At 38.5% G+C, this 23,781-nt stretch overlaps 2 protein-coding genes and 1 pseudogene across 2 annotated transcripts in view; 1 reads left to right on the top strand and 2 right to left on the bottom strand.

Annotated features, from left to right (window-relative positions):
- The window catches only part of ASZ1 (ankyrin repeat, SAM and basic leucine zipper domain containing 1), a 64,130-nt gene extending 60,635 nt beyond the window's left edge, over positions 1 to 3,495 (bottom strand). The window contains exons 1-2 of the mRNA XM_050785106.1: positions 3,334 to 3,495; positions 2,818 to 2,917 (exon numbers count right to left, since the gene is read on the bottom strand). Coding sequence (XP_050641063.1) covers positions 2,818 to 2,917; positions 3,334 to 3,438 — 205 coding nt within the window. The 5' untranslated portion in view covers positions 3,439 to 3,495. The remainder of the gene's footprint in view (positions 1 to 2,817; positions 2,918 to 3,333) is intronic.
- LSM8 (LSM8 homolog, U6 small nuclear RNA associated) overlaps positions 1 to 23,781 on the top strand; it is a 765,242-nt gene that overhangs the window by 8,534 nt on the left and 732,927 nt on the right. The window lies entirely within an intron of this gene.
- Positions 13,404 to 17,789, bottom strand: LOC126951197 (ankyrin repeat domain-containing protein 49-like; annotated as a pseudogene).

Raw genomic sequence — 23,781 nt, 5'->3', positions numbered from 1 at the left:
CAGGCACGGAGGCAGGCGCCTGTAGTCCCAGCTACTCGGGAGGCTGAGGCAGGAGAATGGCGTGAACCCAGGGGGCAGAGCTTGCAGTGAGCTGAAATCATGTCACTGCACTCCAGCCTGGGCAACAGAGCGAGACTTCGTCTAAAAAAAAAAAAGCAGCAAATGTGGCATTATAGTATAAAATTCTTACTAAAATTCTAACTTAATGTTTAACCTCTAATATTTAACATAAATTACTAAGCACATATTATGTTCCAGGCATAGTGCAAAAAAAAGTAGGTTTCAAAAAGATGAACACCGTATATTTACAGAGCTCAAAAACATTCAAAGTAATACTATATTGTTTAGGGATATAGTAAAAGTATAAAGATACTCATAAGAATGATAAACATCAACTATAGAAAAGTAGTTATCTCCAGAGGGGGTACCTTTCTTTTCTGAATGTCTAAAATATGTCATACTTTAAAGAAAATTGAAATGATAGTACACAGAACAAAAACTGGAGACATCTTCAAATGGTTAAAAGTGGTTGACTCAAAATGTGCTTTTATTTTTAGAGTTTTCAATCGGTGCAGAAACATGTTTCAAGAACAACAATGACTTTGAAAGGCAAAAAATTAACAATATTTTAAAAAACAGTTACATAATGACATCTGGAAGGAAATACCCTAAAACAGGAGTTAACCTGTGAAAGTGAGGCATCAGCAGTAAGGGGAACGAGAGTGAGGACAATGGTAAAGAAATCTTTCTACTTCTACCTACATTTCTATTACTGGCTTTTAAAAATGAACTTTAAAAATTTTTGTAATTAAAAACAAATTTCAAATGGTTGACTAAATAACTACTTAGCAGCAGGCTCTGTTCAAGAGACTGTAAACCTCTAACCTGCCCATCAATCATATCAAGTCTTAATCCTTCAAAAGCCTCTATCATGTTAACTGTACCTAGTCCCATTACTCCTAAGGCAAATTTTCTTTTCTAAAACAAATCTCTGCTTATTCCACCCCATGCTATGTACACTATACATATATTAACATTAGGTATTCAGGCCTCTTTCTACTTATTCAGAGTTTATTCAATTTCATTTTTCAATTACAAACTCAAGTTCCACTGTCCAAAAAGTCATACAGATCCTTCTCATATCTTACACGAATAACAGCTAATGTTTACATAATTCCTATGTGTTCTAAGTCCTTTAAAAGTGTATTTTAATCTTCCCCCTTGCCAACAACACTTTGATATAATAATCCTCATTTTAAAACGGACAGAAATTGAAACTTAGGAAGATTTGGTAATTTAGTAAAGGTTACAAAGTCATCAAGTGGCACAGTTAGTAATCAAACCTAGATCTGTCTTGTTTTCAAAATTATTTACTTTTCAGTAAACTATGCATTGATTCTAGCATAGAATAAAAACATTATGCTACATATAATCACATCTAACTACCTTGTGTGTGAATGTTTTGTATCTACAATGGCAAAAACCACAATTACTTTTGCACCAACCTAAAGTAAATGCTTGTTATTCCTTTGAGTAATTTCAATCATTATAATCAATAATTTACATTTCTATGTCAAGGTAATTAAAATTTTTTTTTCATTTAATCCACACACACAAAAAAAGTCATGAAGCCCAGGACAGAATTATGATGCTTTACATAAAGAAACTGATGCTCTCTGGCTGGGTGTGGCGGCTCATGCCTGAGATCTCAGCACTTTGGAAGGCCAAGGTGGGTGATTACTTGAGGTCAGTATTTCGAGACCAGCCTGGCTGACGTGGTGAAACCCTCGTGTCTACTAAAATTACCAAAATTAGCTGGGCTTGGCGACAGGTGCTTTTAGTCCCCACTACTCGGGAGGTTGAGGTGGGAGAATCGCTTGAAGCCCGGCCCCCAGATGGAGGCTGCAATGAGCCAAGATGGTGCCATTGCACTCCAGCAGGGCGACAGAGCGACGCTCCATCCCCTCCAAATGAAAATTGATGCTCTCAAAGCTTAAATGCCTCTTCCAAGAAACCAGAGTAGGCAATAAGCTGGAAGAAATTATCCATATACTTATTCTGATTCCTAGCTCAGGCCTCATTCCACCAGCACAAAACAAAAAACTGTAACGAGAAAAACTAAAATGTACTCGAACCAATTCTTAAGAAACATACAACAGGCAGGGCACGGTGGCTCATGCCTGTAATCCCAGCACTTTGGGAGGCTGAAGCAGGCAGATCACGAGGTCAGGAGATCGAGACCATAGTGGCTAACATGGTGAAACCCCATCTCTATTAAAAAAAAAAATTAGCCGGGCGTGGTGGCACACGCTTGGAGTCTCAGCTACTCAGGAGGCTGAGGCAGGAGAATCACTTGAACCCGGAAGGTGGAGGTTGCAGTGAGCCAAGATCGCGCCACTACACTCCAGCCTGGGCCACAGAGTGAGACAACATTCCCCCTCACCCCCCACCACCCAAAGAAAAGAAAAGAAAAGAAAAGAAAAGAAAAGAAAAAAGAAACATACAACATTACAGCAGAGTAAATGAAGAGAAAATTAAGAATGATCAGAGTGGGACAGGATTAGAGTAGGCCTCTTGCTTGAAGGAGGTGGAAGAACTGATGGAAGATAAATAGGGTGGCATTCCAAATGTAAGGAGAGAGTAAGAAAATAAGACAGGCAGGACTCAGAGTCAACGAAGATTATGCAGGATATTATGATAATTTATATTAACATTTGTTGTGTTTCCATTAGAAAAGCAACATAAATCTTTTAAAAATAAGGAATCCTTGCAAACTTAAGACAGTTGTGTTCAGGTGAAACTGTCCTTATCTCTCACCAGAATCTAGGAGCTCCTGGACCAATGAAACATCTCCGATGGTCATTGCTTTCTTAAATTTTTCTTTCTTTTCCTCAATGGGTAACAGCCCTTTCAATTTCTAGAAAAGTGAACAGTTTTAAAAAATTCTTGTTATATATAGTTTTGTTTCCACCTCATCAGGAAACAATAATGTTTGGTTAAGTACATAGGTTTTTTTCTTGGCTTTATTTTGACCGAGATACAAAGTTTGAAAAGAATTCGTGTCGAAAATTATCTTTCAAGGGAATAGGTAATGATGGATCCAAACCCAAGTGAAGAGCTACAACGATCTAAAGAAGCGTATTTGGTGGTAACCACAGTTGGGGAACAGGAGGAAATTTGTGCGGGTTTGCCTAACTACAAACGCCCGTATTTCCACTGAGAAAAAGGGAAATACATGCGAGGAAGTGAGAGGTTTCACCAGGCTGGGCCTCGCCTTCGAGGGCCAGGGAAGGCCGAAACCAGGTGTGGTCAAGACAAGGCCTCCTCTGCTACCTGAGACGTCCGGTCGAGATACCCAATCTCCCAGCCGTCATCCTCGCTCTCGCTACTCTCCCCTCCGCCGGCCACTGGCAGGCCGCGTAGCCCTCCCGCCGCCATGCTAGCCAAGGCAGCTTCCTGTGAGCAACGCGCGTCCTTCAGTTCTCCATGCGCATGCGCACCGGGGTGGGGCGTCCGAAGGGATGCGCGGGAAGCAGCGACGTGCAAGTGCTCGGGTCTGGAGCCTTCCAGCGCAGGCGCACAGCGGCCCGCTGCTCACCTACCTACCCCGTCCCTAACCTTGAGGCTTCCTGAGGTGAAAACCTGGCGTGTCTAACACTGGTGATGAAGTTCGTGCGCCAGGCTCCTGCTGGCACTTCCAGTTCCTCTCAGAGACTTACCTTTCGACCTCTTTAAAGTATTTGCTTGATGAAATTCTTGCTCGGCAAAGAATGCCTTACATGTGGCAGGAGCACACTAGGATTTAATGGCAAGTAAGACTAGACTTTCCCCGCCATCCTTTTCATCTGCCCCCCTGCCAAACGTCTGTTAAATCTGTATCCCCTGGGAGACGGAATCTTCCTCGGAGCACCTCGCTCAGGAGCACCACTCAGACATTCAAGAAGCCCTTACACAAGTAGAGGCCGACAAAGGAGCCAGGAGAAAATACTGCCGCAAAGAATTCTTCTTTTTCATTTCATGTGATCTTAGATCTCACCTTAGATTTAGAAGCTTCAGACCATCAAAACACTTCCCCGCTATGTAGTGTAGATGTCCTAGAGGAAAATATGAAAGGAGGGGGTTTCTGGGTACAGTGGATCCAAAGAGCCAGAAAGAAAGAAATGACTTAAATGGTCAGAGAGCAAATAATTCAAACAGCTCCAGGTGGAAGTGGCCCAAGCTCAAACTCATCTTTCTACATGGTAGAAATGTAGAAAGGTTCTAGACGGTAGAACTTCTAGATGCTGGTAAGACAGTGATTTTCTTCCCCACCAAAGAAAAGTAGATCTACCACGAAACAGGGCATATTATATGTATCTCAAGATAATAGCCATGCACTATTATTTGAAAGCTTTTGCTGTTTTTTTTCTTGCAGATTCTTTGATAAAAGATTTTGAAATTATGTACTTCAGAGACTCAGAGGTAAGTATTTTTAAGTAATTTAGCTATTTGGGGGCCACATCTGTCTTTCTCAATGCATTCATTCAATAAATGCTAGGGATTACTTAGTACAGCCAAGTGCAACTGGGTTTGGGGAGACAACGTCAAAGATAAACCATGGAGCCTCATGGAGCTCACTTTAATAAGTAGAGTTAGACAATGTGCAAGGAAACAAAAACACTATTGCGGATTGTAAGTGCTTCAAAAGAAACAAGTGTGCTCAGTTTCTGGAATCAAACCACTTTGGTGTTTCCAGGAGGAGTCACTAGCTGTAGCTGTGTGCCCTTGGGCAATTTACTTAGCATCTATCTGGGTATGAGCTAACTTATCTGTAGAAGGGAGGTGATGATAGTACCCACCAAATAGAATTGTTATGAGGACTAAATGAAGTAATAGGTTTGGAATAAGGTCTGTCTCAATGTAAGAGGTAGATTTTAGATAGGGTAGTCAGACCTGTGCAGAGTCCTAAATAACAAGCCATATAAGAGTGGAAAAATAGAGCTTTCCTGGCAGTGGAGAGGAATATTACCAAGGTCGACAAACAGAAGGAAAAAAAGCTCATCACTGACCATTAGAGAAATGCAGATCAAAACTACAATGAGATATCATGTCAGCCAGTCAGAATGGCAGTTATTAAAAAGTAAAAAACAACATGCTGGTGAGGTTGTGGGGAAAAATAAATTCTTTTACACTGTTTGTGGGAGTGTAAATTAGTTTAACCATTGTGGAAGACACTGTGGTGATTCCTGAAAGATCTAGAGGCAGAAATAGGATTTGACCCAGTAATCCCATTACTGGGTATACACCCAAAGGACCATAAATCATTCCTTCATAAAGATATGGGCACATGTATGTTCATTGCAGCAGTGTTCACAATAGCAAAGACATGGAATCAACCCAAATGCCCATCAATGATAGACTGGATAAAGAAAATGTGGTACATATATGCCATGGAATATTATGCAGCCATAAAAAGGAATGAGATCATGTCCTTTTCAGGGACATGGATGGAGGTGGAAGCCATTATCCTCAGCAAGCTAATGCAAAAACAGGAAACCAAATGCTGCATGTTCTTACTTATAAGTGGGAGCTGAATGATGAGAACATGTGGACACAAGTGGGAACAACATATACTGGGGCCTGTCACAGGGTGGGGGTTGGGAGGAGGGAAAGCATCAGGAAGACTAGCTAATGGATGCTGAGCTTCATACCTAGGTGATGAGATGATCTGTGTAGCAAACCCCCATGGCACATGTTTACCTCTGTAACCTGCACATCTTGCATATGTAGCCCTGAACTTAAAATAAAAGTTGGGAAGAAAAAAACAAAACAAAACAAAAAAACACTTCTAGGCACCAAGCAAAGAATTCAACACTCAATAAGCCTCCAGGAACAAGCCTGGACTGGCATGCATTATTGAAGTCAAAATATATTTTGTCTCCTCTTTGGCTTTTTACATGCCTTGCCCCCTTGCTGAATACTTATTTTCTCTGTTTCCAAATCAAAATAGTGGATAATACTAAGCAATTAACTACTCTCAAGTTTATATATTGTGTGTTCAAAAGACCAGCCAACATTTCTCATTTTCATGTTACAGTGATGTAATCCAACCCCAAGAGTACACTTAACTCTTAAATGAACTGAATAAATTAAAATTTTAAGCTGAAAAAAAAAAATAAATAGGATTTGGTGACTGGATATAAAGGATGAACAGGAGAGGGGAGTCAAAGCTGATAAGACAAGAAGAAGAAGGAGGAAAAGTTTGAGGAAACAGGTAAGCTTTGTTCTGCAGAGACACATCTAAAAAGCTAAGGAACATCCATGTCCAGTTAAGGTCCAAAGTTCCCCAGAGAGGCCTGGGCTATCCAGCTTTAGAAGTCATCTTCCTAAGAAGTAATAATGGACATATTAAAGTAATAATGTTATCAAAGGAGAAGGGATAGGATAAGATGAGAGGGTCAAGAATATATTCTTAGGGACTATTTGTTTTTTTTTTCCTGTTTTTTTAATTATTATTTTCAATTATTATACTTTAAGTTCTAGGGTACATGTGTACAACGTGCAGGTTTGTTACATATGTATACATGTGCCATGTTGGTGTGCTGCACCCATTAACTCGTCATTTACATTAGGTATATCTCCTAATGCTATCCCTCCCCCATCCCCTAACCCCACGACAGGCCCTGGTGTGTGATGTTCCCCATCCTGTGCGCAAGTGTTCTCATTGTTCAATTCCCACCTATGAGTGAGAACATGCGGTGTTTGGTTTTCCATCCTTGCGATAGTTTGCTGAGAATGATGGTTTCCAGCTTCATCCATGTCCCTACAAAGGACACAAACTCATCCTTTCTTATGGCTGCATAGTATTCCATGGTGTATATGTGCCACATTTTCTTAATCCTGTCTATCATTGATAGACATTTGGGTTGATTCCAAGTCTTTGCTATTGTGAATAGTGCCAGAATAAACATACGTGTGCATGTGTCCTTAAAGCAGCATGATTTATAATCCTTTGGGTATATACCCAGTAATGGGATGGCTGGGTCAAATGGTATTTCTAGTTCTAGATCCTTGAGAAATCGCCACACTGTCTTCCACAATAGTTGAACTAGTTTACAGTCCCACCAACAGTCTAAAAGTGTTCCTATTTCTCCACATCCTGTCCAGCACCTGTTGTTTCCTGACTTTTTAATGATTGCCATTCTAACTGGTGTGAGATGGTATCTTATTGTGGTTTTGATTTGCATTTCTCTGATGGCGAGTGATGCTGAGCATTTTTTCATGTGTCTGTTGGCTGCATAAATGTCTTTTGAGAAGTATCTGTTCATATCCTTTGCCCACTTTTTGATGGGGTTGTTTGATTTTTTCTTGTAAATTTGTTTACGTTCTTTGTAGAGTCTGGATTTTAGCCCTTTGTCAGATGGGTAGATTGCAAAAATTTTCTCCCTTTCTGTAGGTTGCCTCTTCACTCTGATGGTAGTTTCTTTTGCTCTGCAGAAGCTCTTTAGTTTAATGAGATCCCATTTGTCAATTTTGGCTTTTGTTACCTTTGCTTTTGATGTTTTAGACATGAAGTCCTTGCCCATGCCTATGTCCTGAATGGTATTTCCTGAGTTTTCTTCTAGGGTTTTTATGATTTTAGGTCTAACATTTAAGTCTTTAATCCATCTTGAATTAATTTTTGTATAATGTGTAAGGAAGGGATCCAGTTTCAGCTTTCTACATTTGGCTAGCCAGTTTTCCCAACACCATTTATTAACTAGGGAATCCTTTCCCCATTGCTTGGTTTTGTCAGGATTGTCAAAGATTAGATGGTTGTGGGTGTGCTCTCCAGCAAGGGCTCAGAACTAGGCTGCGGCTGAGATGGCTGAAATGGTAGAAGTAAACTTCAGAAGGTAGGTAATAATGAACTTTTCTTGTTTTGGGGATTGATTATTTCTTTAGGAAGCCACTAAAGGAAAGGGATGACTTCAAGGGCCTAAGAAATAGTAACTAAAGAAGCAGGAGACATGGAAGAGATCAATGCTTCAAAAATCTTTCACTGAATCGTAGTCTAAGATAACAATCACAGCAATAATAATGATAATAAATTCATTTTATGGACTTTTCTTATATTAAGTCACAATACTCACACAGTCCTATTGAGGTATATGCTATCTCAATTTTACAGAAGGAATTAGAGGCACAGAAAGGTAATGTTATCTGCCCAATATTATCTACCCAGGAAGACAGGAAACAGTTGGCTCTGCAGTCCATGCTTTTAGCGATTTTTGTTTGTTTGTTTTTTGACAGGGTCTCACTGTGCTGCCCAGGCTGGAGTGCAGTGGCATGAACACTGTTCACTGCAGCCTCAACCTCCTGGGCTCAAGCAATCCTCCCACCTCAGCCTCCTGAGTAGCTGGGTGTATGCCACTATGCAGGCTAATTTTAAATTTTGTTGAGATGGAGTCTCGTTGCATTGCCCAGGCTGATCTCAAACTTCTGGTCTGAAATGATCCTCCTGCCTCAGCCTCCGGAAGTGGTGGGATTATAGGCGTGAGTCACTGCACCAGGCTAGTGATTACCAATACTTAAATAGCACTTCCATGTGCCTTGACACTTTTCTAAACACTTTGTAGTCACTAATTCATATAATTCTCACTATAGCTTTTTAAGGTAAATACTATCTCCATTTTATAGATGAGGAAACTGAGGAAAAGGAAGGTCATATCAACTGCCCAAGGTCGTAGATGTGGAACTTTCTAAACTAACACCAGACTGTTGGGCCTCATAGTGGTGCTCAGATGTTACTTGGAAAGTATAATGCTCACAGAAGCACTCTCTCCCTAGGGGAATACTTGTTTCCACCATTTGTTTTACTCTCTGTAGAGGGAAACATTCCTTTCCAAAGGAGATTTCATCTTCGGACTAGTAAATCAGACTTGGAATGAGCTATGATTCATTTACAGGTAAATCACAAGCTTTATTCCTGGCCAGATAAGAAATCAGTAATTTGGTTTTGTCTGAAGAGATTTGGGAATTCCCCCAAGACGATTTCCTGGAGTGGGTCAGAATGCCACCTACACACTGGGTTAATGACTTCAGTGTTCTGCTTGGTTCACTGATGACAGGAAACTGGTAAAACAAAGAGGGTGAGAAACCAGCTGTATCACAGTAATAAATATTACTCAGATTTAGGCTCTTCTTCCTAGTTCCTGAGTTTGTTTTTTAAACTTTCAAGCTTTCACTCAGACAATATGCAATGATTAGCTAGTAGTTTGTTTTAATATTACAAATGATGATGGTGGATTTTGCGGGGAATTAGTTTTAAAGTTAATGTTATCATATTTTTGCAATTCTTATTTTCAATAGTTTGAAAAAGTTCTGTTGGGATCCTGAATTCTTAATTTTGACTGAGATATAGTGGGATTAATTGTCTCTTTTGGAGATAATTTTAGAGGCATAAAAATGGTAAATCAATTTTTTTCAATTATTAGAAATTATGTGCACAAGATAGTCAAGGGGAAAGATTAGCAACTGCTTTTTAAAATATAGCATTAATTGATTCCACAAATAGTTACTATGCTGCTACTATATTGTTTAGGCATCAGGAATAAAGTTGTGAGGAAGACAAGGCAAGATCCTTGACCTCCAAATGTTTATAGTCTAGCAAGATAAATTAATAAATACATAATTAAATACTAGGTAATGATAAATTCTACACAGAAAAATTAACCAGGTAAATGAGATAGAGAATAATGGAAGCAAATCAGAATTAAAATAGGAATTTCAGAGAAGGCCTCTTTGAGGTTTTATTGTTATTGTGATAGAAAGTTTCAAGGCTCTGATTTACCATTTTAAAAGGTAACTCTAGCTACAAGGAGAAGAGACTGTATTTATGGGAGCAAGCGTAGAATCAGGAGCACCAGTTAAGAGTCTAATATAACAGTCTAGGTTCTCAACCTTATCTGCTGCTTAGAATTCCCTGGAGATAATTCTAGTCAACCCCAGTTGAAACCATGTACTGTATGTCAACATCTTTGAGAGTAGAGTCCAGGAGTTGATATTTCTCAATGTTCCTCTGGTGATTTTAATATATAGCCAAGATTGGAAAAGGTTGTGGAAGAAAGATATCAGACAACAAGTCTAAATCTAGTAGGAACACGGAAGCTGTGAAAACAGGACTGGCTTCTTTTCTGGATTTATTTTCTTCTTTAAGGAATATGGTTAGGTCAGAGAACAAAACAAATTCTTAAACAAAGAGGAAAAAATTTATCAGAAAATGATGAAGATGGATTTTGGCTAAGAAGCATTAACTAATATACTACAAGGAAGTAGTGGTAAATGAAAATGTTCGTCTTGTTTTGTTTCTTCAAATATTCTAGTATGGAGTCCATGGATGAAAATGGTTGTGAAAGGATGATGTAGGAAACTGAGTCTCTAGTGGTTATCTGTGGAGGTGGCTAGATGTCAGATTCAGGATTTATACATTTTGTAGAGATAGCAATTAAGATTCACTAATACATTGGAAGTGGGATGATAGGGAAAGGCTGGTCAGGGATGACATCCGAATTTTAAGCCTGAACAATTGGGTGAATTGTTGCATTTACTTCGTCGGGGGAAAGCGGTGGAAAAGTAGGGATGTATTTGTGTGGGGGAGGAGGTCAAATATTGAAATTAAGAGTATCAGTTTGGACTTTATAATGTAAACAGTGCTAATTAAACTCTAAAATGAATGTAAGTGTAGAGTGATATATAGATTCACAATTTGAATGATCTGTTTCCTGGAATAATTTTCTTTGATTTTATGTCTATTTATTGTTTGAATAACTAGGGAACTTGTTTACTTTTATCTCATTTTTTTTTCTTCCTAGATTTTTAATGTATACCCTACTACATTGCATATAGGTATGGTAGAAGAGTGTCTTAAGACTATGCTAACCTTTACTCCAACAAAAAATTATATTTTGTAAACTGTAGTCCCAATAGATTGCTGGGGAAGAGCAATAACACATAAATGCATGAACATGTTAGTGTTAAAAACATTGCAAAATTATAAGTTTTAAAAAATGGATTAAAAGGTAACTAATGAAATTTTAGAACATCATTTCCAAAACTTGCTTCACTATAGAACAGTTTAAAATTCTAATATATTGATGAAAACCAAAAAGAACTCAACAGATTTAATGGGCTCTTGAATTAAAGTAGATAGCAAAAAATGGGCTTTTAGACAGCTTATTCACTACAAGAGAGAATCATTTATCATGTGTATAAAATACAATGAATTTTAAATAACATAGCTCTATGTTGAAATTATAAGAAAGAATACATAAATTAGACAAATATATATCACTTATTCAAATTCAATTGTAATATCAAATGTAATATCAATTGTAATATCAAAATGTCATTAACTGGAAAATAATACTAATAACTAAAATTTATTGAGCATTTACAGTGACTAAGAACAATTTCCAAACATTTTACATATATTAACTCTATCAGTTAAGGAATACTTCTAGCTACAAGTGACAGTATTCAGTATTGGTCACTTAAAAACCTATGGTTCATTGCTTTTCATGTTAAAAGGAGTGTGGAAACTGGCATTGGTTCAGTGGCACAGTGGTTTCTCATAGCATCTACATTGCTCTCTTGGCCTCATCCTCTTGGTTGCAAGATGTCACTCCCAGGTCCAGGAAGCATGTTTGTGTTAAAGACAAGAAAAAGGAAGGAAAGGATGGACCTGGATACATCTGTCTCTTTTTATCAGGAAAACCAAAGCTTTCCTAGAAGCTCCAACAGATTTCTGCTTAGGTCTCCTCTGCTGGCACTATTACTTAGCACTCCTAGTTGCAAGGGAGGTAGGGAAATCATGTATTACATTTTTTTCTGCCTTTATAGCAGAATAGGAGAAAGGAAAAGAAGGTTGAGAATGGGTTTTGAATTAGACAGCCAACAGTGACTGCCACAAATTCATGTCTTTCTTGTGAAAACCCTATCAAAGTGGTACTTTTGTTTATTACCATTTTGCAAATGAGGAACTAAGACAGTGAGAAGTTAAGAAATTTGACCATGATCACACAACTAAATAATGTAGAACCAGAAATCAATTCAGGTGGTCTGTCTGTCTCCAGAATCGACTCTCTTCTCAGCCACTCTACTGTAGTATAGAAATAAAGCCACAGACAGATTTAACACTGAGCCGTCTCATGTGAGTGATCTTCCATATAACTTCCTTACATTCTCATGAATGATATATTTATTATAATAGGCAGTGCATTACCTAATGATAAAACTACATAAATGTGTGCTATTTCTCTTATTCTTTCTAATTATGCCAATAATAATAAACCACATGGTTAATTCAAATTTGTAAAGTCACCCTTTCAAATAATTCTAAGTATTTTCATACATATTATATACTTCTGATTTCCTCATAAATCCTTTGAGAAATAGAGAGAGGTAGATGTGATTATTTGCATTTGATAATTTGGGAATATGAGATCAAGCTTGTATCAAAAAGTTCTGGGACTTAAACCTAGATTTACATAGAACCAGACCATTTGTACTTCCTTAGATACCTGCCAGTATAGATGTCTTTACTTTAGGATAAATATTAATTAAATTGCAGAAGAATTGAAACAAATGTTAACGTTACAAATTTTCTCACCAAGGCAAAGGTTTAAAACTTTAAAACTCTACGTTTAATGTTTCTTAATATCTTAACAATGGTCTCTGAGATACCATATTTTATGAAAGCTAGTTCTCTTGGTTAGTAGAATTTCTGAAACATTTATATAGCTCTATTTTATAAAATGCATTACCCTGAGTAATTATAAATTATATGCAGGAAGTAATGTATATTTTGTTGTTATTTTTTGAAATTAAAAACTCACAGATATGATTCATGTCAAGTATTTTTTTCTGTTGGAATTAATCATGAGTTTGTTTCTTATAATAAAATTAAGTCATTTTTATTAAGTTTTTTCATATTTTTTCATATTTTGATTTTTTAAAATTTATTTTTTGCTATAGCTTATTTTTCTTGAATATTTATATTTATGCTTTTTGTTTCTATCCAGATTGGTTTTTTTCCCTTTAATTTTTCAACTATTATTTTGGTGGAGGGGTACATGTGCAGGTTTGTTATATGGGTAAATTGCATGTCACTGGGGTTTGATATACAGATAATTTTGTCACCTAGGTATTGAGTGCAGTCATACCTAATAGGTAGTTTTCAACCCTCACCCTCCTTTCACCCTCCACCCTCAAGTAAGAGGGTTACTTACTTGTTAAGATTGAGGTGAAAAAATTGCATGTCACTGGGGTTTGATATGCAGATAATTTTGTCACCTAGGTATTGAGTGTAGTCATACCTGATAGGTAGTTTTCAACCCTCACCCTCCTCTCACCCTCTACCCTCAAGTAAGAGGGTTATGTACTTGTTAAGATTGAGGTGAAAAATTTGTACAGCCTTCCACAGTTTTAAAGAGGTAGTAATAGATACTTATCCTCTTGGTGATATCAAATGTTGTTTCTTCCAAGTTGTTTTTCAGACCTGGTTTGATGTAAGGGTTCATCAGGAGGAGTCCTAGGGTATCTTTGCTATCTTTGTTCCCAGAAGCAAGATGCAACGGAGTTCAGAGGCCTTTTGTTTGGGCATTCATAGCTGCATCATGTGGAAGGAAGAAAGAAGCCACTCTAGTGTTATTACACTTACAAGCGTTGTACGGGGGTATCCAGCTATCCACAGTCACTGGATGAACATCTGCCCCTTGTGCAGTCACCTCATGGATGATATCTAAGTGTCCATTGTAGACTGCTCGATGAAGAAGGGTATATTCATCTTTGTCCCTAGTGTTGTTCACATGATTGGCTTTTTCAGAAAGTAGTCTTCGCACTATAGTAAGGCTAGAAACATGCCTTCAGTTCATGATTTTCAGTTTTTTCTATGGACATCTGGTGGATTATGGTGCGCTCCTGTTAAAAAGTGGATTTATTTCAGCAGCCCAAATAAGCAATTTACTTAGATCTCTTCACACATTTTTTTCTTGCAATTCATATCACTCTTCATTTTTTTCATCTTGCTCCTCACTCATCTTTATCAGAATTGCTTATTCAGAGACTTTGAGTACCAGTGGGAATAAGGTATTCTTGTATTTCTAACAATTCAATTTGATTAAGGTATTCAAAAAAGCTCAAGGAATTTTCTTGGTCTGGTTTTCCATCATCGTTCACTTTCCTTATCCATTTTTACTACTGTTCTAAATAAAAAGTACTTCAAATGCCAGGGTATAAATAGTATAAGTAATCTTTCTAGAAATGTGTTATATCTACTTTATTTTATTCATCAAGATTTGATGATATTCCTGATATTCTGTCAGTAATTAATAGGGTGCCTTTCCAAACTTAAAGGGCATATTCCATTTTGGGAGAGATGTGAACTATGTCAATTTATCACAAACAACTCAGTGACAGGTGGGGCTATAATCTCCATTTTACAGATGTGTTAGTTCATTTTCATGCAGCTGATAAATACATACCTGAGACCGGGCAGAGAAAGAGGTTTAATGGACTTACAGTTCCACATGGCTGGGGAGGCCTCACAGTCATGGCAGAAGGCAAGGAGGAGCAAGTCACCTCTTATATGGATGGCAGCAGGCAAAGAGAGAGCTTGTGCAGGGGAAATTCCCATTTTTAAACCATCAGATCTTGTGAAACTTATTCACTGTCATGAGAACAGCATGGGAAAAACCCACCCCCATGATTCAGTTATCTCCCACAGGGTCCCTTCCACAATATGTGGGAATTATGGGAGCTACAAGATGATATGTGGGTGGGGACACAGAGCCAAACCATATCAACAGGTGAAGGCATTGAAATTTGGATAGATTAAAACAACTTGCCCTAAATCAAGGACCCTTCAATGGAATTGAAAGGCCAGATATTCTAATTCAAAGGTTCCACATTGTTTTTCATTGCACTACATTTTACTGCTCTAAGCACAAAGCAGTAGAGATATTCTGAACCCAAGGATCCAGGGGCAACAGTAAGGGGAAGTAGGTAATAAAAACCTGTAAACTAGAGAGTCTGGTGAACAGGAGTAAGGGGAAAGGGCATGCAGTTCCAGCCTTGTGCCACTAGCTGGTCACTCATAGACCTAGGAGTTCTGCCTGCAGCCTTCCTAATAGTCAAGAGTGGAGAAGCCACTTCCTCCCAATCTGGGACCCATGATGGAGTCTGACCTACAGGGCTTGGCCTGAGGTCACTTGCCTCTACAGACCCAGGAGTTCTAAGATGGCGAGGGTCTACCAGGAAGTAAGGCCCCAATTTTAACATTTCTACAATGTTTTGTAAATAAACAAAATGAGATGATTATTTATCTTTAGTAGACTTGATTGTTTGCTACCATGTCAAAATAGCTTTCATTTTTCAGTGTTTCAAGGTTGTAGAAAATGTCAACTTAACTCTAGAAAATGGATTTATGCAGTTATTGCTGCCATAGAATGCTCTTAAAACAGTTTTTATGAACCTGAAGAAAATGACCACTGGCACATATCATTTTTGTTTAGAAAAGTTTATGTTTATTTCTATGCACACAGTAATTTAAGCTCATTATAAGCTGCATGTGTTTGGTTTAAAACCATGTTTGGAATTGTCACTTTAAAATAAAATGGTAATATAGATATGATGTTTTTGACATCTGAGAAAAATTTTAGAAATGTGTCTCTCATAATTCGTTATATGGATAACAAACATCTTCAAAAGGGGCTAATTGAATGGTATTTATTATATTTTGGGAAAGAGGAGCAGCTGTCTCCTTGCTCTGACTTGACTTTATGGCCAACACTTTTCTTATGTTCTTGTAGCCCAGGTTGAACAGACTTATGTGATTTATTAAACTGTAATGAACTAAAGAATAGATTTTCTGAAGCTTCATAGGTTCTTGCTGAGTATTGTGAGCAAGGTAAACTGAAAGCAGCAACACAAAGAGGAAGGTATATTTAAGATGCAAATGGAATGACCATTAAGCACCTATAAAATGTGGGGCCTTTTCATGCTATTTTATTTAAGTCTGAAAATCACGCTGAGAATTACATGTTAGGCTGATTTTGCAGCCTAATGGGGTCAGGAAATTTAATTACCTTGCCTAGAATCACTAAATTTGAGCTTGGATTTGCAACCAGGTCTGTTTTGTTCCACAATTGTTCAACAAATATTTCTTGACACCAAACTAGGCTTTGAGAAAGACAAAGAAGGAATATTGTGTTGTAAATGTCTTTACTATGCTTTAAACATCGTCTTTCAGATTATAGTCATTCCATAAAATTCTCTACTTTTTTAGATAACAAAGGTGAGTTGTTATGTGCTGGTTGAAGATACCTATAAGAAACATAAAAGCCTTGTTAAACTTAGTTATATTTTAATGGGAATGGCCTTAAGAGTCTGATGGCAGGATCCACTCAGTAGCATGGGAATGCATACAACAGAAGACGACTCTTGGGGCTGGGTGTAGTGGCTCATATCTGTAATCTCAGCTCACTGGGAGGCTGAGGCAGAAGGATCACTTCAGCTCTGGAGTTTGAGGTTACAGTAAGCTATGATTGTGCCACTGCACTCCAGCCTAAGTGACAGAGCTAGATCCTGTCTCTTAAAAAAATAACAGGCTCTTGGATCAGGGGAGGGTGCAAGGGTGGTGGTGGTCATGGTGGTGAAGGTGAGGTAGAAAAGGGTGAGGTGAAAAGGCTAAGAAGAAAAATATCCTAGTTGTAGGAAAATCCTAAGAATACCCCAAAGTTAAGTAGGATTTAGCACTAGGAGATGGGGGAGAGAGTGCTAAGTTTGTTCCAGGAAAGGCACAACAAGAGGTAATTGCAGGCAATAGATGACATTCAAGAAGTGAACAGTGGTAGCTTATTCCAATCTGGCAGGTATGGAGAGCAGGAGCCAGACCACAAAAGGAGGGTCAGCAACAACCATGCAAAGCATCCCTCTACTTTTAATCCCCCTATTTCATTCATTCCTCTTCGTCTTGTTACCCTTGTATGAGGTATGACCTCATTTCATACCACTATCCACTTTGCTCACTCCTCTTTCTCTTTTCCTTAAACATGCTAGATTCTCTCCTATTTTAAGTCCTTTGCTGTAGCTGTTCCTTCTGTCTGAAATGCTCTCCTGGTGATCTTCACTAGACTAATTCATTTACCTTCTCCATGTGTCTGCTTAACTCTTACCTTCTCAGTAAGGCCTCTCATGCCCATCCTATTTAATACAGCAAACTGCTCCTTCATCCTCTGGCATGTCTTACCCTACTCCATATACTTTCAAAATTCATAGTGGTTACCACCTTCACTCTCCAGCATGCCCTACCCTACTCTATATACTTCCAAAATTCATAGTGATTACCACCTTCTAACATATTACAGTGTATTATTTGCTTATATATTATGTTTATTTTCTGCTAAGTATAAACTCATGTAGCAGGCATTTGTGTTTTATTCTTTGATATATTTTAATACCCTAGAATAGTGCTCTAGGCAAGCTGGCCCAAGTTAATGCCAATCACAGATGTCACCTCTGAACCGGTACTTGTATCTTTAACCTAGTCTAATATATATCACATGAATAAAAATGACAAAGCAGTAGTCCTTAGGCACCTATTGCTATTATTCTGTAGCTCACCACCAACCCTCTTTACTATTACAGGATCTGAGTCTTGTGTATTAACCCACTACTGCCTGCCCAACCACCACCAAAAAGTGTCTCATATCCTCACAAACAAATTTGGTCAGCTACTGCAAGGGTTCAACCATTTTTCACTTTCTTTCCATTCTAGTTCCCTTATGCTAAATGGTATGACTTCTGCAAATTCTTCCATATCTTCTTGGCGAGGCTGCTGCTGTCATGAGAATCACATACCAACCCCACCACTTGGGCTTTTTCAGTAAGTACCACCACTGAGTTGCTGGAGACTAGGCACTTGCACAGACATCTATAAAAATAGGCAAGAATGTCTTTATTGTGTCATGCTCTACTGGAAGGGAACCCAAAAATATTTCCTTACTTGTGGAGTTTTGCCAAGGACAGTGTCTTATTGAAAAAAAAACCATATCATTCATTAAATCATTCTTGCCTTCTAGCCATTTAGCATTTTGTAAAGCATCTATTTACTGAGCACATTTACCAGCACCAGCCCTATGCATTATTTTCTTTTTATCCTTGAAATAACCTTGAGAAACAAGGGTTATTCTCCTCAATTTTATAGATAAGGAACCCAAGACCAGAGAACTTACATACTCACCAAGTGTCACATAGGTAATAGCTATGTGGTGATTAAAAGCCAGAACAATTAAGCCCTGTAGAAGATGATGTGCAGCTATATCTACCTTACCCTGCTGTCCATTTCATCCTCCAGCTCATATGACTGTGGGCTGATAATTCAGAGAGTTACTCTCTTCTGAGAGACTATGTTTCTTCCAATTCCTACCGGCAGATCCTGACCAATGACTCAATGATAGGGAGTTATAAAGGACTAACCACTTGCTTCAAGGTAGGGCTAATTCTGTGGTGCAATTTGTGCTCCAGAGCATTCCTGTGGGATCAAACTGAAACTAGTCTCTAACTGAGCCACATTCTTGCCTCTCCTGACCTATCCTACTTCCTTCACTTTTCTTCTTTAGAGAGTACAGCCCAATAAATCACTTGGACAAGAAAACTCATCTCATGCTTTCCTAGGAAACCTGACTTAAACCAGACCCATGATCCAATTTTTTAACTACTGCAGTACACTGCCCTCTTTTTTTATAAGACCAAGAGAATTTACTCAGTTATTTCTTTCCTTACTATAAAGTGCCTCAGTTGCTCATGTAAATGGATAGTACAATACAGTAAATTTCTATGATGAATGCATCTTGTGATCGGGTTCAGTTGTTCTTACACTCTGTTCTTTTCATGGACAGTATTCTAAAGTTGAACATATATGAATATTTGTAATCAGTCTTGTGAACTGCTGGCCCAATGATTTCTAGTGAAAATTTTAGACTGCATTCCTTTGGATAGAATTAAGTTTAATAGTTCATAATTTTTTCTGATAGTAAAAATTGCAAAATTAGAAAATTTGAATACTTTTTGATAACAGAATACTAGATGATATTCACAAAGAACTTTATTTTTCCAAGCACACATTAATATTCTACCATTGGCTGACTGAAATGTATGTCTTATCATTACAAATAACTTCTGTGTAATCAATCCACACAAGGCATTCCAGTGGAGGTCCTTGTTGATTACAGATTGTCCATTTTTACTTCAAGGTCAGGGAAGCAGATAGAATTTGTAATGAATGGTATAATTGTTGAACATTTAAACAAACACAGTCTATTTGGAGGTGAACAGTATGATTTACGTAATGGGAAATCATGCCAACCAATCAGGTTTGGTTTAATAAAATGATAAATAGCTATTTGAAAAAAAAAAGAGGAACAATTAGATGTAACTTATTAACATTAGAAAAAATACCTTTGACAAAGTCTCCCTTTTCCCTGCTGTGCCCTATCATCCCCACACACATCCCAACACACACACATCCCCCGCAAACTGTTTCTTAAAAAGATACACTACAAGATTAGAGGAAATGCTTTATTTTATCTAGAAATTGACTAAGAAACCAGGAATGAAGAGTTGGAACAGTTGCTTTTTAAAAAAGAAAACCGGTAGTTGGCTTCCGCAGTATGAGGTACTGACATTAATCTAAATTTTTTACAGATCAAGCACTTATATTAAATCTTTGCATTCACAGTTGTATTAAACAAGTGATTTTTATATGTGAAAAGAAATTAACAAAGAGGTTTTAAAAGTCTGAGATGCCAGGAGAGAGAACAGAAGGAAGAGAGTTGAACTTTGGTATGGCTAAGTATAAGATAAGGTGTATGGCTAGAAATAATTCAAATTATAATTGTGGGGACATGATCTTATGAGGTCTTAGACCTTCCCTACAGATTTTTGGAAGTTAAAAATGATGGTTCACATTTAAAACATTTTTAATTTTATCTTTATTGTGGTGAAATATACATAACATAACATTTACCATTATAACAATTCTAGTGGCATTAAGTATATTCACAATACTGTACGGCCATCACTGTCATCCATTTCCAGAACTTTTTCATCATGCCAAACAGAAACTTTGTATCCATTGTACAGAAACTCCCCATTCCCCTTTACCCCTTATGCCCTGGTAACCTCTACTCTCTGTCTCTGTGAATTTGCCTATTGTAGGTACTCCTATAGGTGGAATCATATAATATTTGTCCTTTCTTGTCTGATCACTTAGCAATGTTTTCAAGCATAATGTTTTCTTGTCACTTAGCATAATGTTTTCAAGTTTCATCCATATTATAGCATGTATCAGAACCTTATTCCTTTTTATGACTGAATAATATTCCATTGTATGTATGTTTTCTTTTACTTTTCCTTTTGGAGACAGGATCTTTCTCTGTTGGCCAAGCTATAATAGTGCTTGGCACTCTTGTAGCTCATTGTAACCTTAAACTCCTAGGCTCAGGTGATCCTTCTGCCTCGACTTTTCACAGCACAGGAATTACAGATGTGAGCCACTGTGCCTGGCTTATATGTTTTCTTTAAAAAGAAAGTGTATACTATCAGCCATGCACTATGTTAAATATTATATGGCTAATATCTCATTTAATCCTCACTACAGCTAATAGAGTAGATAATATTATTATCTCCAATTTATAGATGAGAACACTTTGCCCTAGAAGGTTTAAATACCATATTTTAGTAAGTGGTGGAGATGGGATTTAAACTAGGTCTGTTTATCTCTACTGTTCAATTGACAATCCTGAACTTCAAAAACTATATGAGGGCAGAGCAAGATGGTAGAATAGAAGCCTATGCCATTCGTCCCCCTCACTGGAATACCAAATTTTAACAGCTATCTTCACACAGAAAAGCACCATCACAAGAACCGAAAATCAGGTGAGCAATCACAGTACCTAATTTTAACTTCATATTGTGGAAAGAGACATTGAGGAAGGCAGTCTTGAATCGCCGATGCCACCCCTCCCTCATTCCCCAGCAGCAGCCAGTGTGGTGCAGGGAGAGAATTTGTGCACTTTGGGGAGGGAAGAGCACAGCGAATGGTAAACTTTACATTGAACTCAGTGCTGCCCTGTCACAGCAGAGAATAAAGCCATGCTGGGCTCAGCCAGCGCCTGCACAGGGAGGGAGCATTTAGACCAGCCCTAGCCAGAGATGAATCACCATCCCGGCGGTTGGAATATGAGTTTCTCAGCAAGCCTCGCCACTGTAGGCTTAAGTGCTCTGGGGTCTAGGTATACTAGAAAGGCTGTCTAGGGTACAGGACTACAATTCCTAGGCAACTCCTAGTGCTAGGCTGGGTTTAGAGCCAGTGAACTAGGGTGGCACCTGACCTAGGAAGACACCAGTTACTGCAGTTAAGGGAGTGCTTGAGCCATCCCTTCCCCAACCCCAGGCCACATAGCTCACAGCAACAAAAGTGACTCCTTCCTTCTGCTTAGAGGAGAGGAGAGCAAAGAGTAAAAAGGACTTTGTTTTGCATCTTGGATACCAGCTCCACCACAGTAGGATAGGGCACCAGGGAGAGTTGTGAGGCCCCCATTCCAGGCCCTAACTCCTGGATGATATTTCTTGATATTTCAAGGGAATAGCTGCCTTGAAGGGAAGGACCAGTCCTGGTAGGATTCATCACCTGATGACTAACGAGCCCTTGGGCTCTGAATAACTACCAGTGATAACCCGGGAGAATGCTATGGGCCTTGGGTTGTGAGATGTGCTGGCTTCAGGGGTGACTCAACACATTCTTAGCTGTGGTGGGAATGGTGAAAGACTCTTTCTGTTTGAGAAAAGCAGAGGGGGAAGGTAAAGGGGACTTTGTTTTGCACCCTAGGCAACAGGTCAGTCACAGTAGGGGTAGAGCAACAAGCAGAGGTCCCTGAGTCCAGGCCTAGGCTCTTGGACAGCATTTATAGACCTGCCCTGGGTCAGAAGAGGAGCCTGCTGACATGAAGGAGAAGTCCCAGACCAGGCAACATTCACCACAAACTGGGTGGAAGAGCCCTTGGGCTTTAAACATCGGTGGTGGCCTGGCAGAACCCCCTGGGGACCGATGGTGCTGGTGGCCACAGGGAGAGGCTCTTCTGTCTGTAGAAAGAGGAGAGAAAGGTGGGAAGAACTTTGTATTATGATTTGAGTGTCAGCTTAGCCACAGTACAATAGAACATCAGGTAAATTGCCAAGATTGTTTTGACTCCAATCCCTAGCTCCCAGACAGCATCTCTGGACACGCCCACAGCCTGGGAGAGCTCACTACTCTGAAGGGAAAGGCCTTAGGCAAGGTCCAGTGCTGTGCTGGCTTCATGTTTGACCCCGCACAGTCCCAGTGGTGGTGGCCACAGGGATGCTTATATCACTACCTTCCCAGTTCCAGGTGGCTCAGCACAGTGAGATATTCCATTTGTTTGGGAGAAAGGGAAAAGAATAAGAGTCTCTGCCTGGTAATCCAGACACTTCTTCCAAATCTTATCCAAGACCACCAAGGTGGTACCTCTATGAGTCTGCAAAAACCACAGCATTATTGGGCTTTGGGCCCAATTCCCTCAAAATACCTGGAAAGCCTTCACAAGAACGACAGGCATAAACAAGTCCAGACAATGAGGACTGCAATAAATATACCTAACTCTTCAATACCCAGATGCTGACAAACATCTATAAGCATCAACAACATCCAGGAAAACATGACCTCACCAAATGAACTAAATAAGGCACTAGAGACCAATACTAGTGCCTTATTTATACATCTATAAGCATCAACAACATCCAGGAAACATCTATAAGCATCAACAACATCCAGGAAACATCTATAAACAACATCCAGGAAACATATATAAGCATCTATAAGCATCAACAACATCCTAGAAAACATGACCTCACCAAATGAACTAAATAAGGCACTAGGGACCAATCCTGGTGCCTAGAAACAGACATGTAACCTTTCAGATAGAATTCAAAAGGGCTGTTTAGAGGAAACTCAAAGAAATTCAAGATAGCACAGAGAAGGAATTCAGAATTGTATCAGATAAATTTAGCAAAGAGATTGAAATAATTAAAAAGAATCAAGAAAATTTAGAGTTGAAAAAGTCGATATGCTGTAGAATGTATCAGAGTCTCTTGATAGCAGAAAGGATCAAACAGAAGAAAGAATGAGTAAGCTTGAAGACAGGTTATTTGAAAATACACAGAGGAGACAAAAGAAAAATAGAATATAAAAAAACAAAGCATGCTTATAGGATCTAGAAAATAGCCTCAAAAGGGCAAATCTAAGAGTTAATGACCTTAAAGATGAGGTAGAGAAAGAGATAGAAGTAGAAAGTTTATTCAAATAGATAGTATCAGAGAATTTCTGAAACCCAGAGAAACATATCAACATTCAACTACAATAAAGTTATAGAACACCAAGCAGATTTAACCCAAAGAAGACTGGCTAAAGGCATTTAATAATCAAGCTCCCAAAGGTCAAGGATTAAAAAAAGGATCCTAAAAGCAGCAAGAGAAAATAAGTGAATTACATATAGTGGAGCTCCAATATGTTTGGCAGCAGACTTTTCAGTGGAAATCTTACAGGCCAGGAGATCATGGCACAACATATTTAAAGTACTGAAGGAATAAAACTTTTACCCTAAATAGTATATCCAGCAAAAATATCCTTTACGCATGAAGGAGAAATAAAGACCTTCCCAGACAAGCACAAACTGAGGGATATCA

This window comes from Macaca thibetana, chromosome 3 (assembly GCF_024542745.1).
Source record: "Macaca thibetana thibetana isolate TM-01 chromosome 3, ASM2454274v1, whole genome shotgun sequence".
Classification (NCBI taxonomy): domain Eukaryota; kingdom Metazoa; phylum Chordata; class Mammalia; order Primates; family Cercopithecidae; genus Macaca; species Macaca thibetana.
This window is presented reverse-complemented; position numbering and strand designations above follow the sequence as displayed.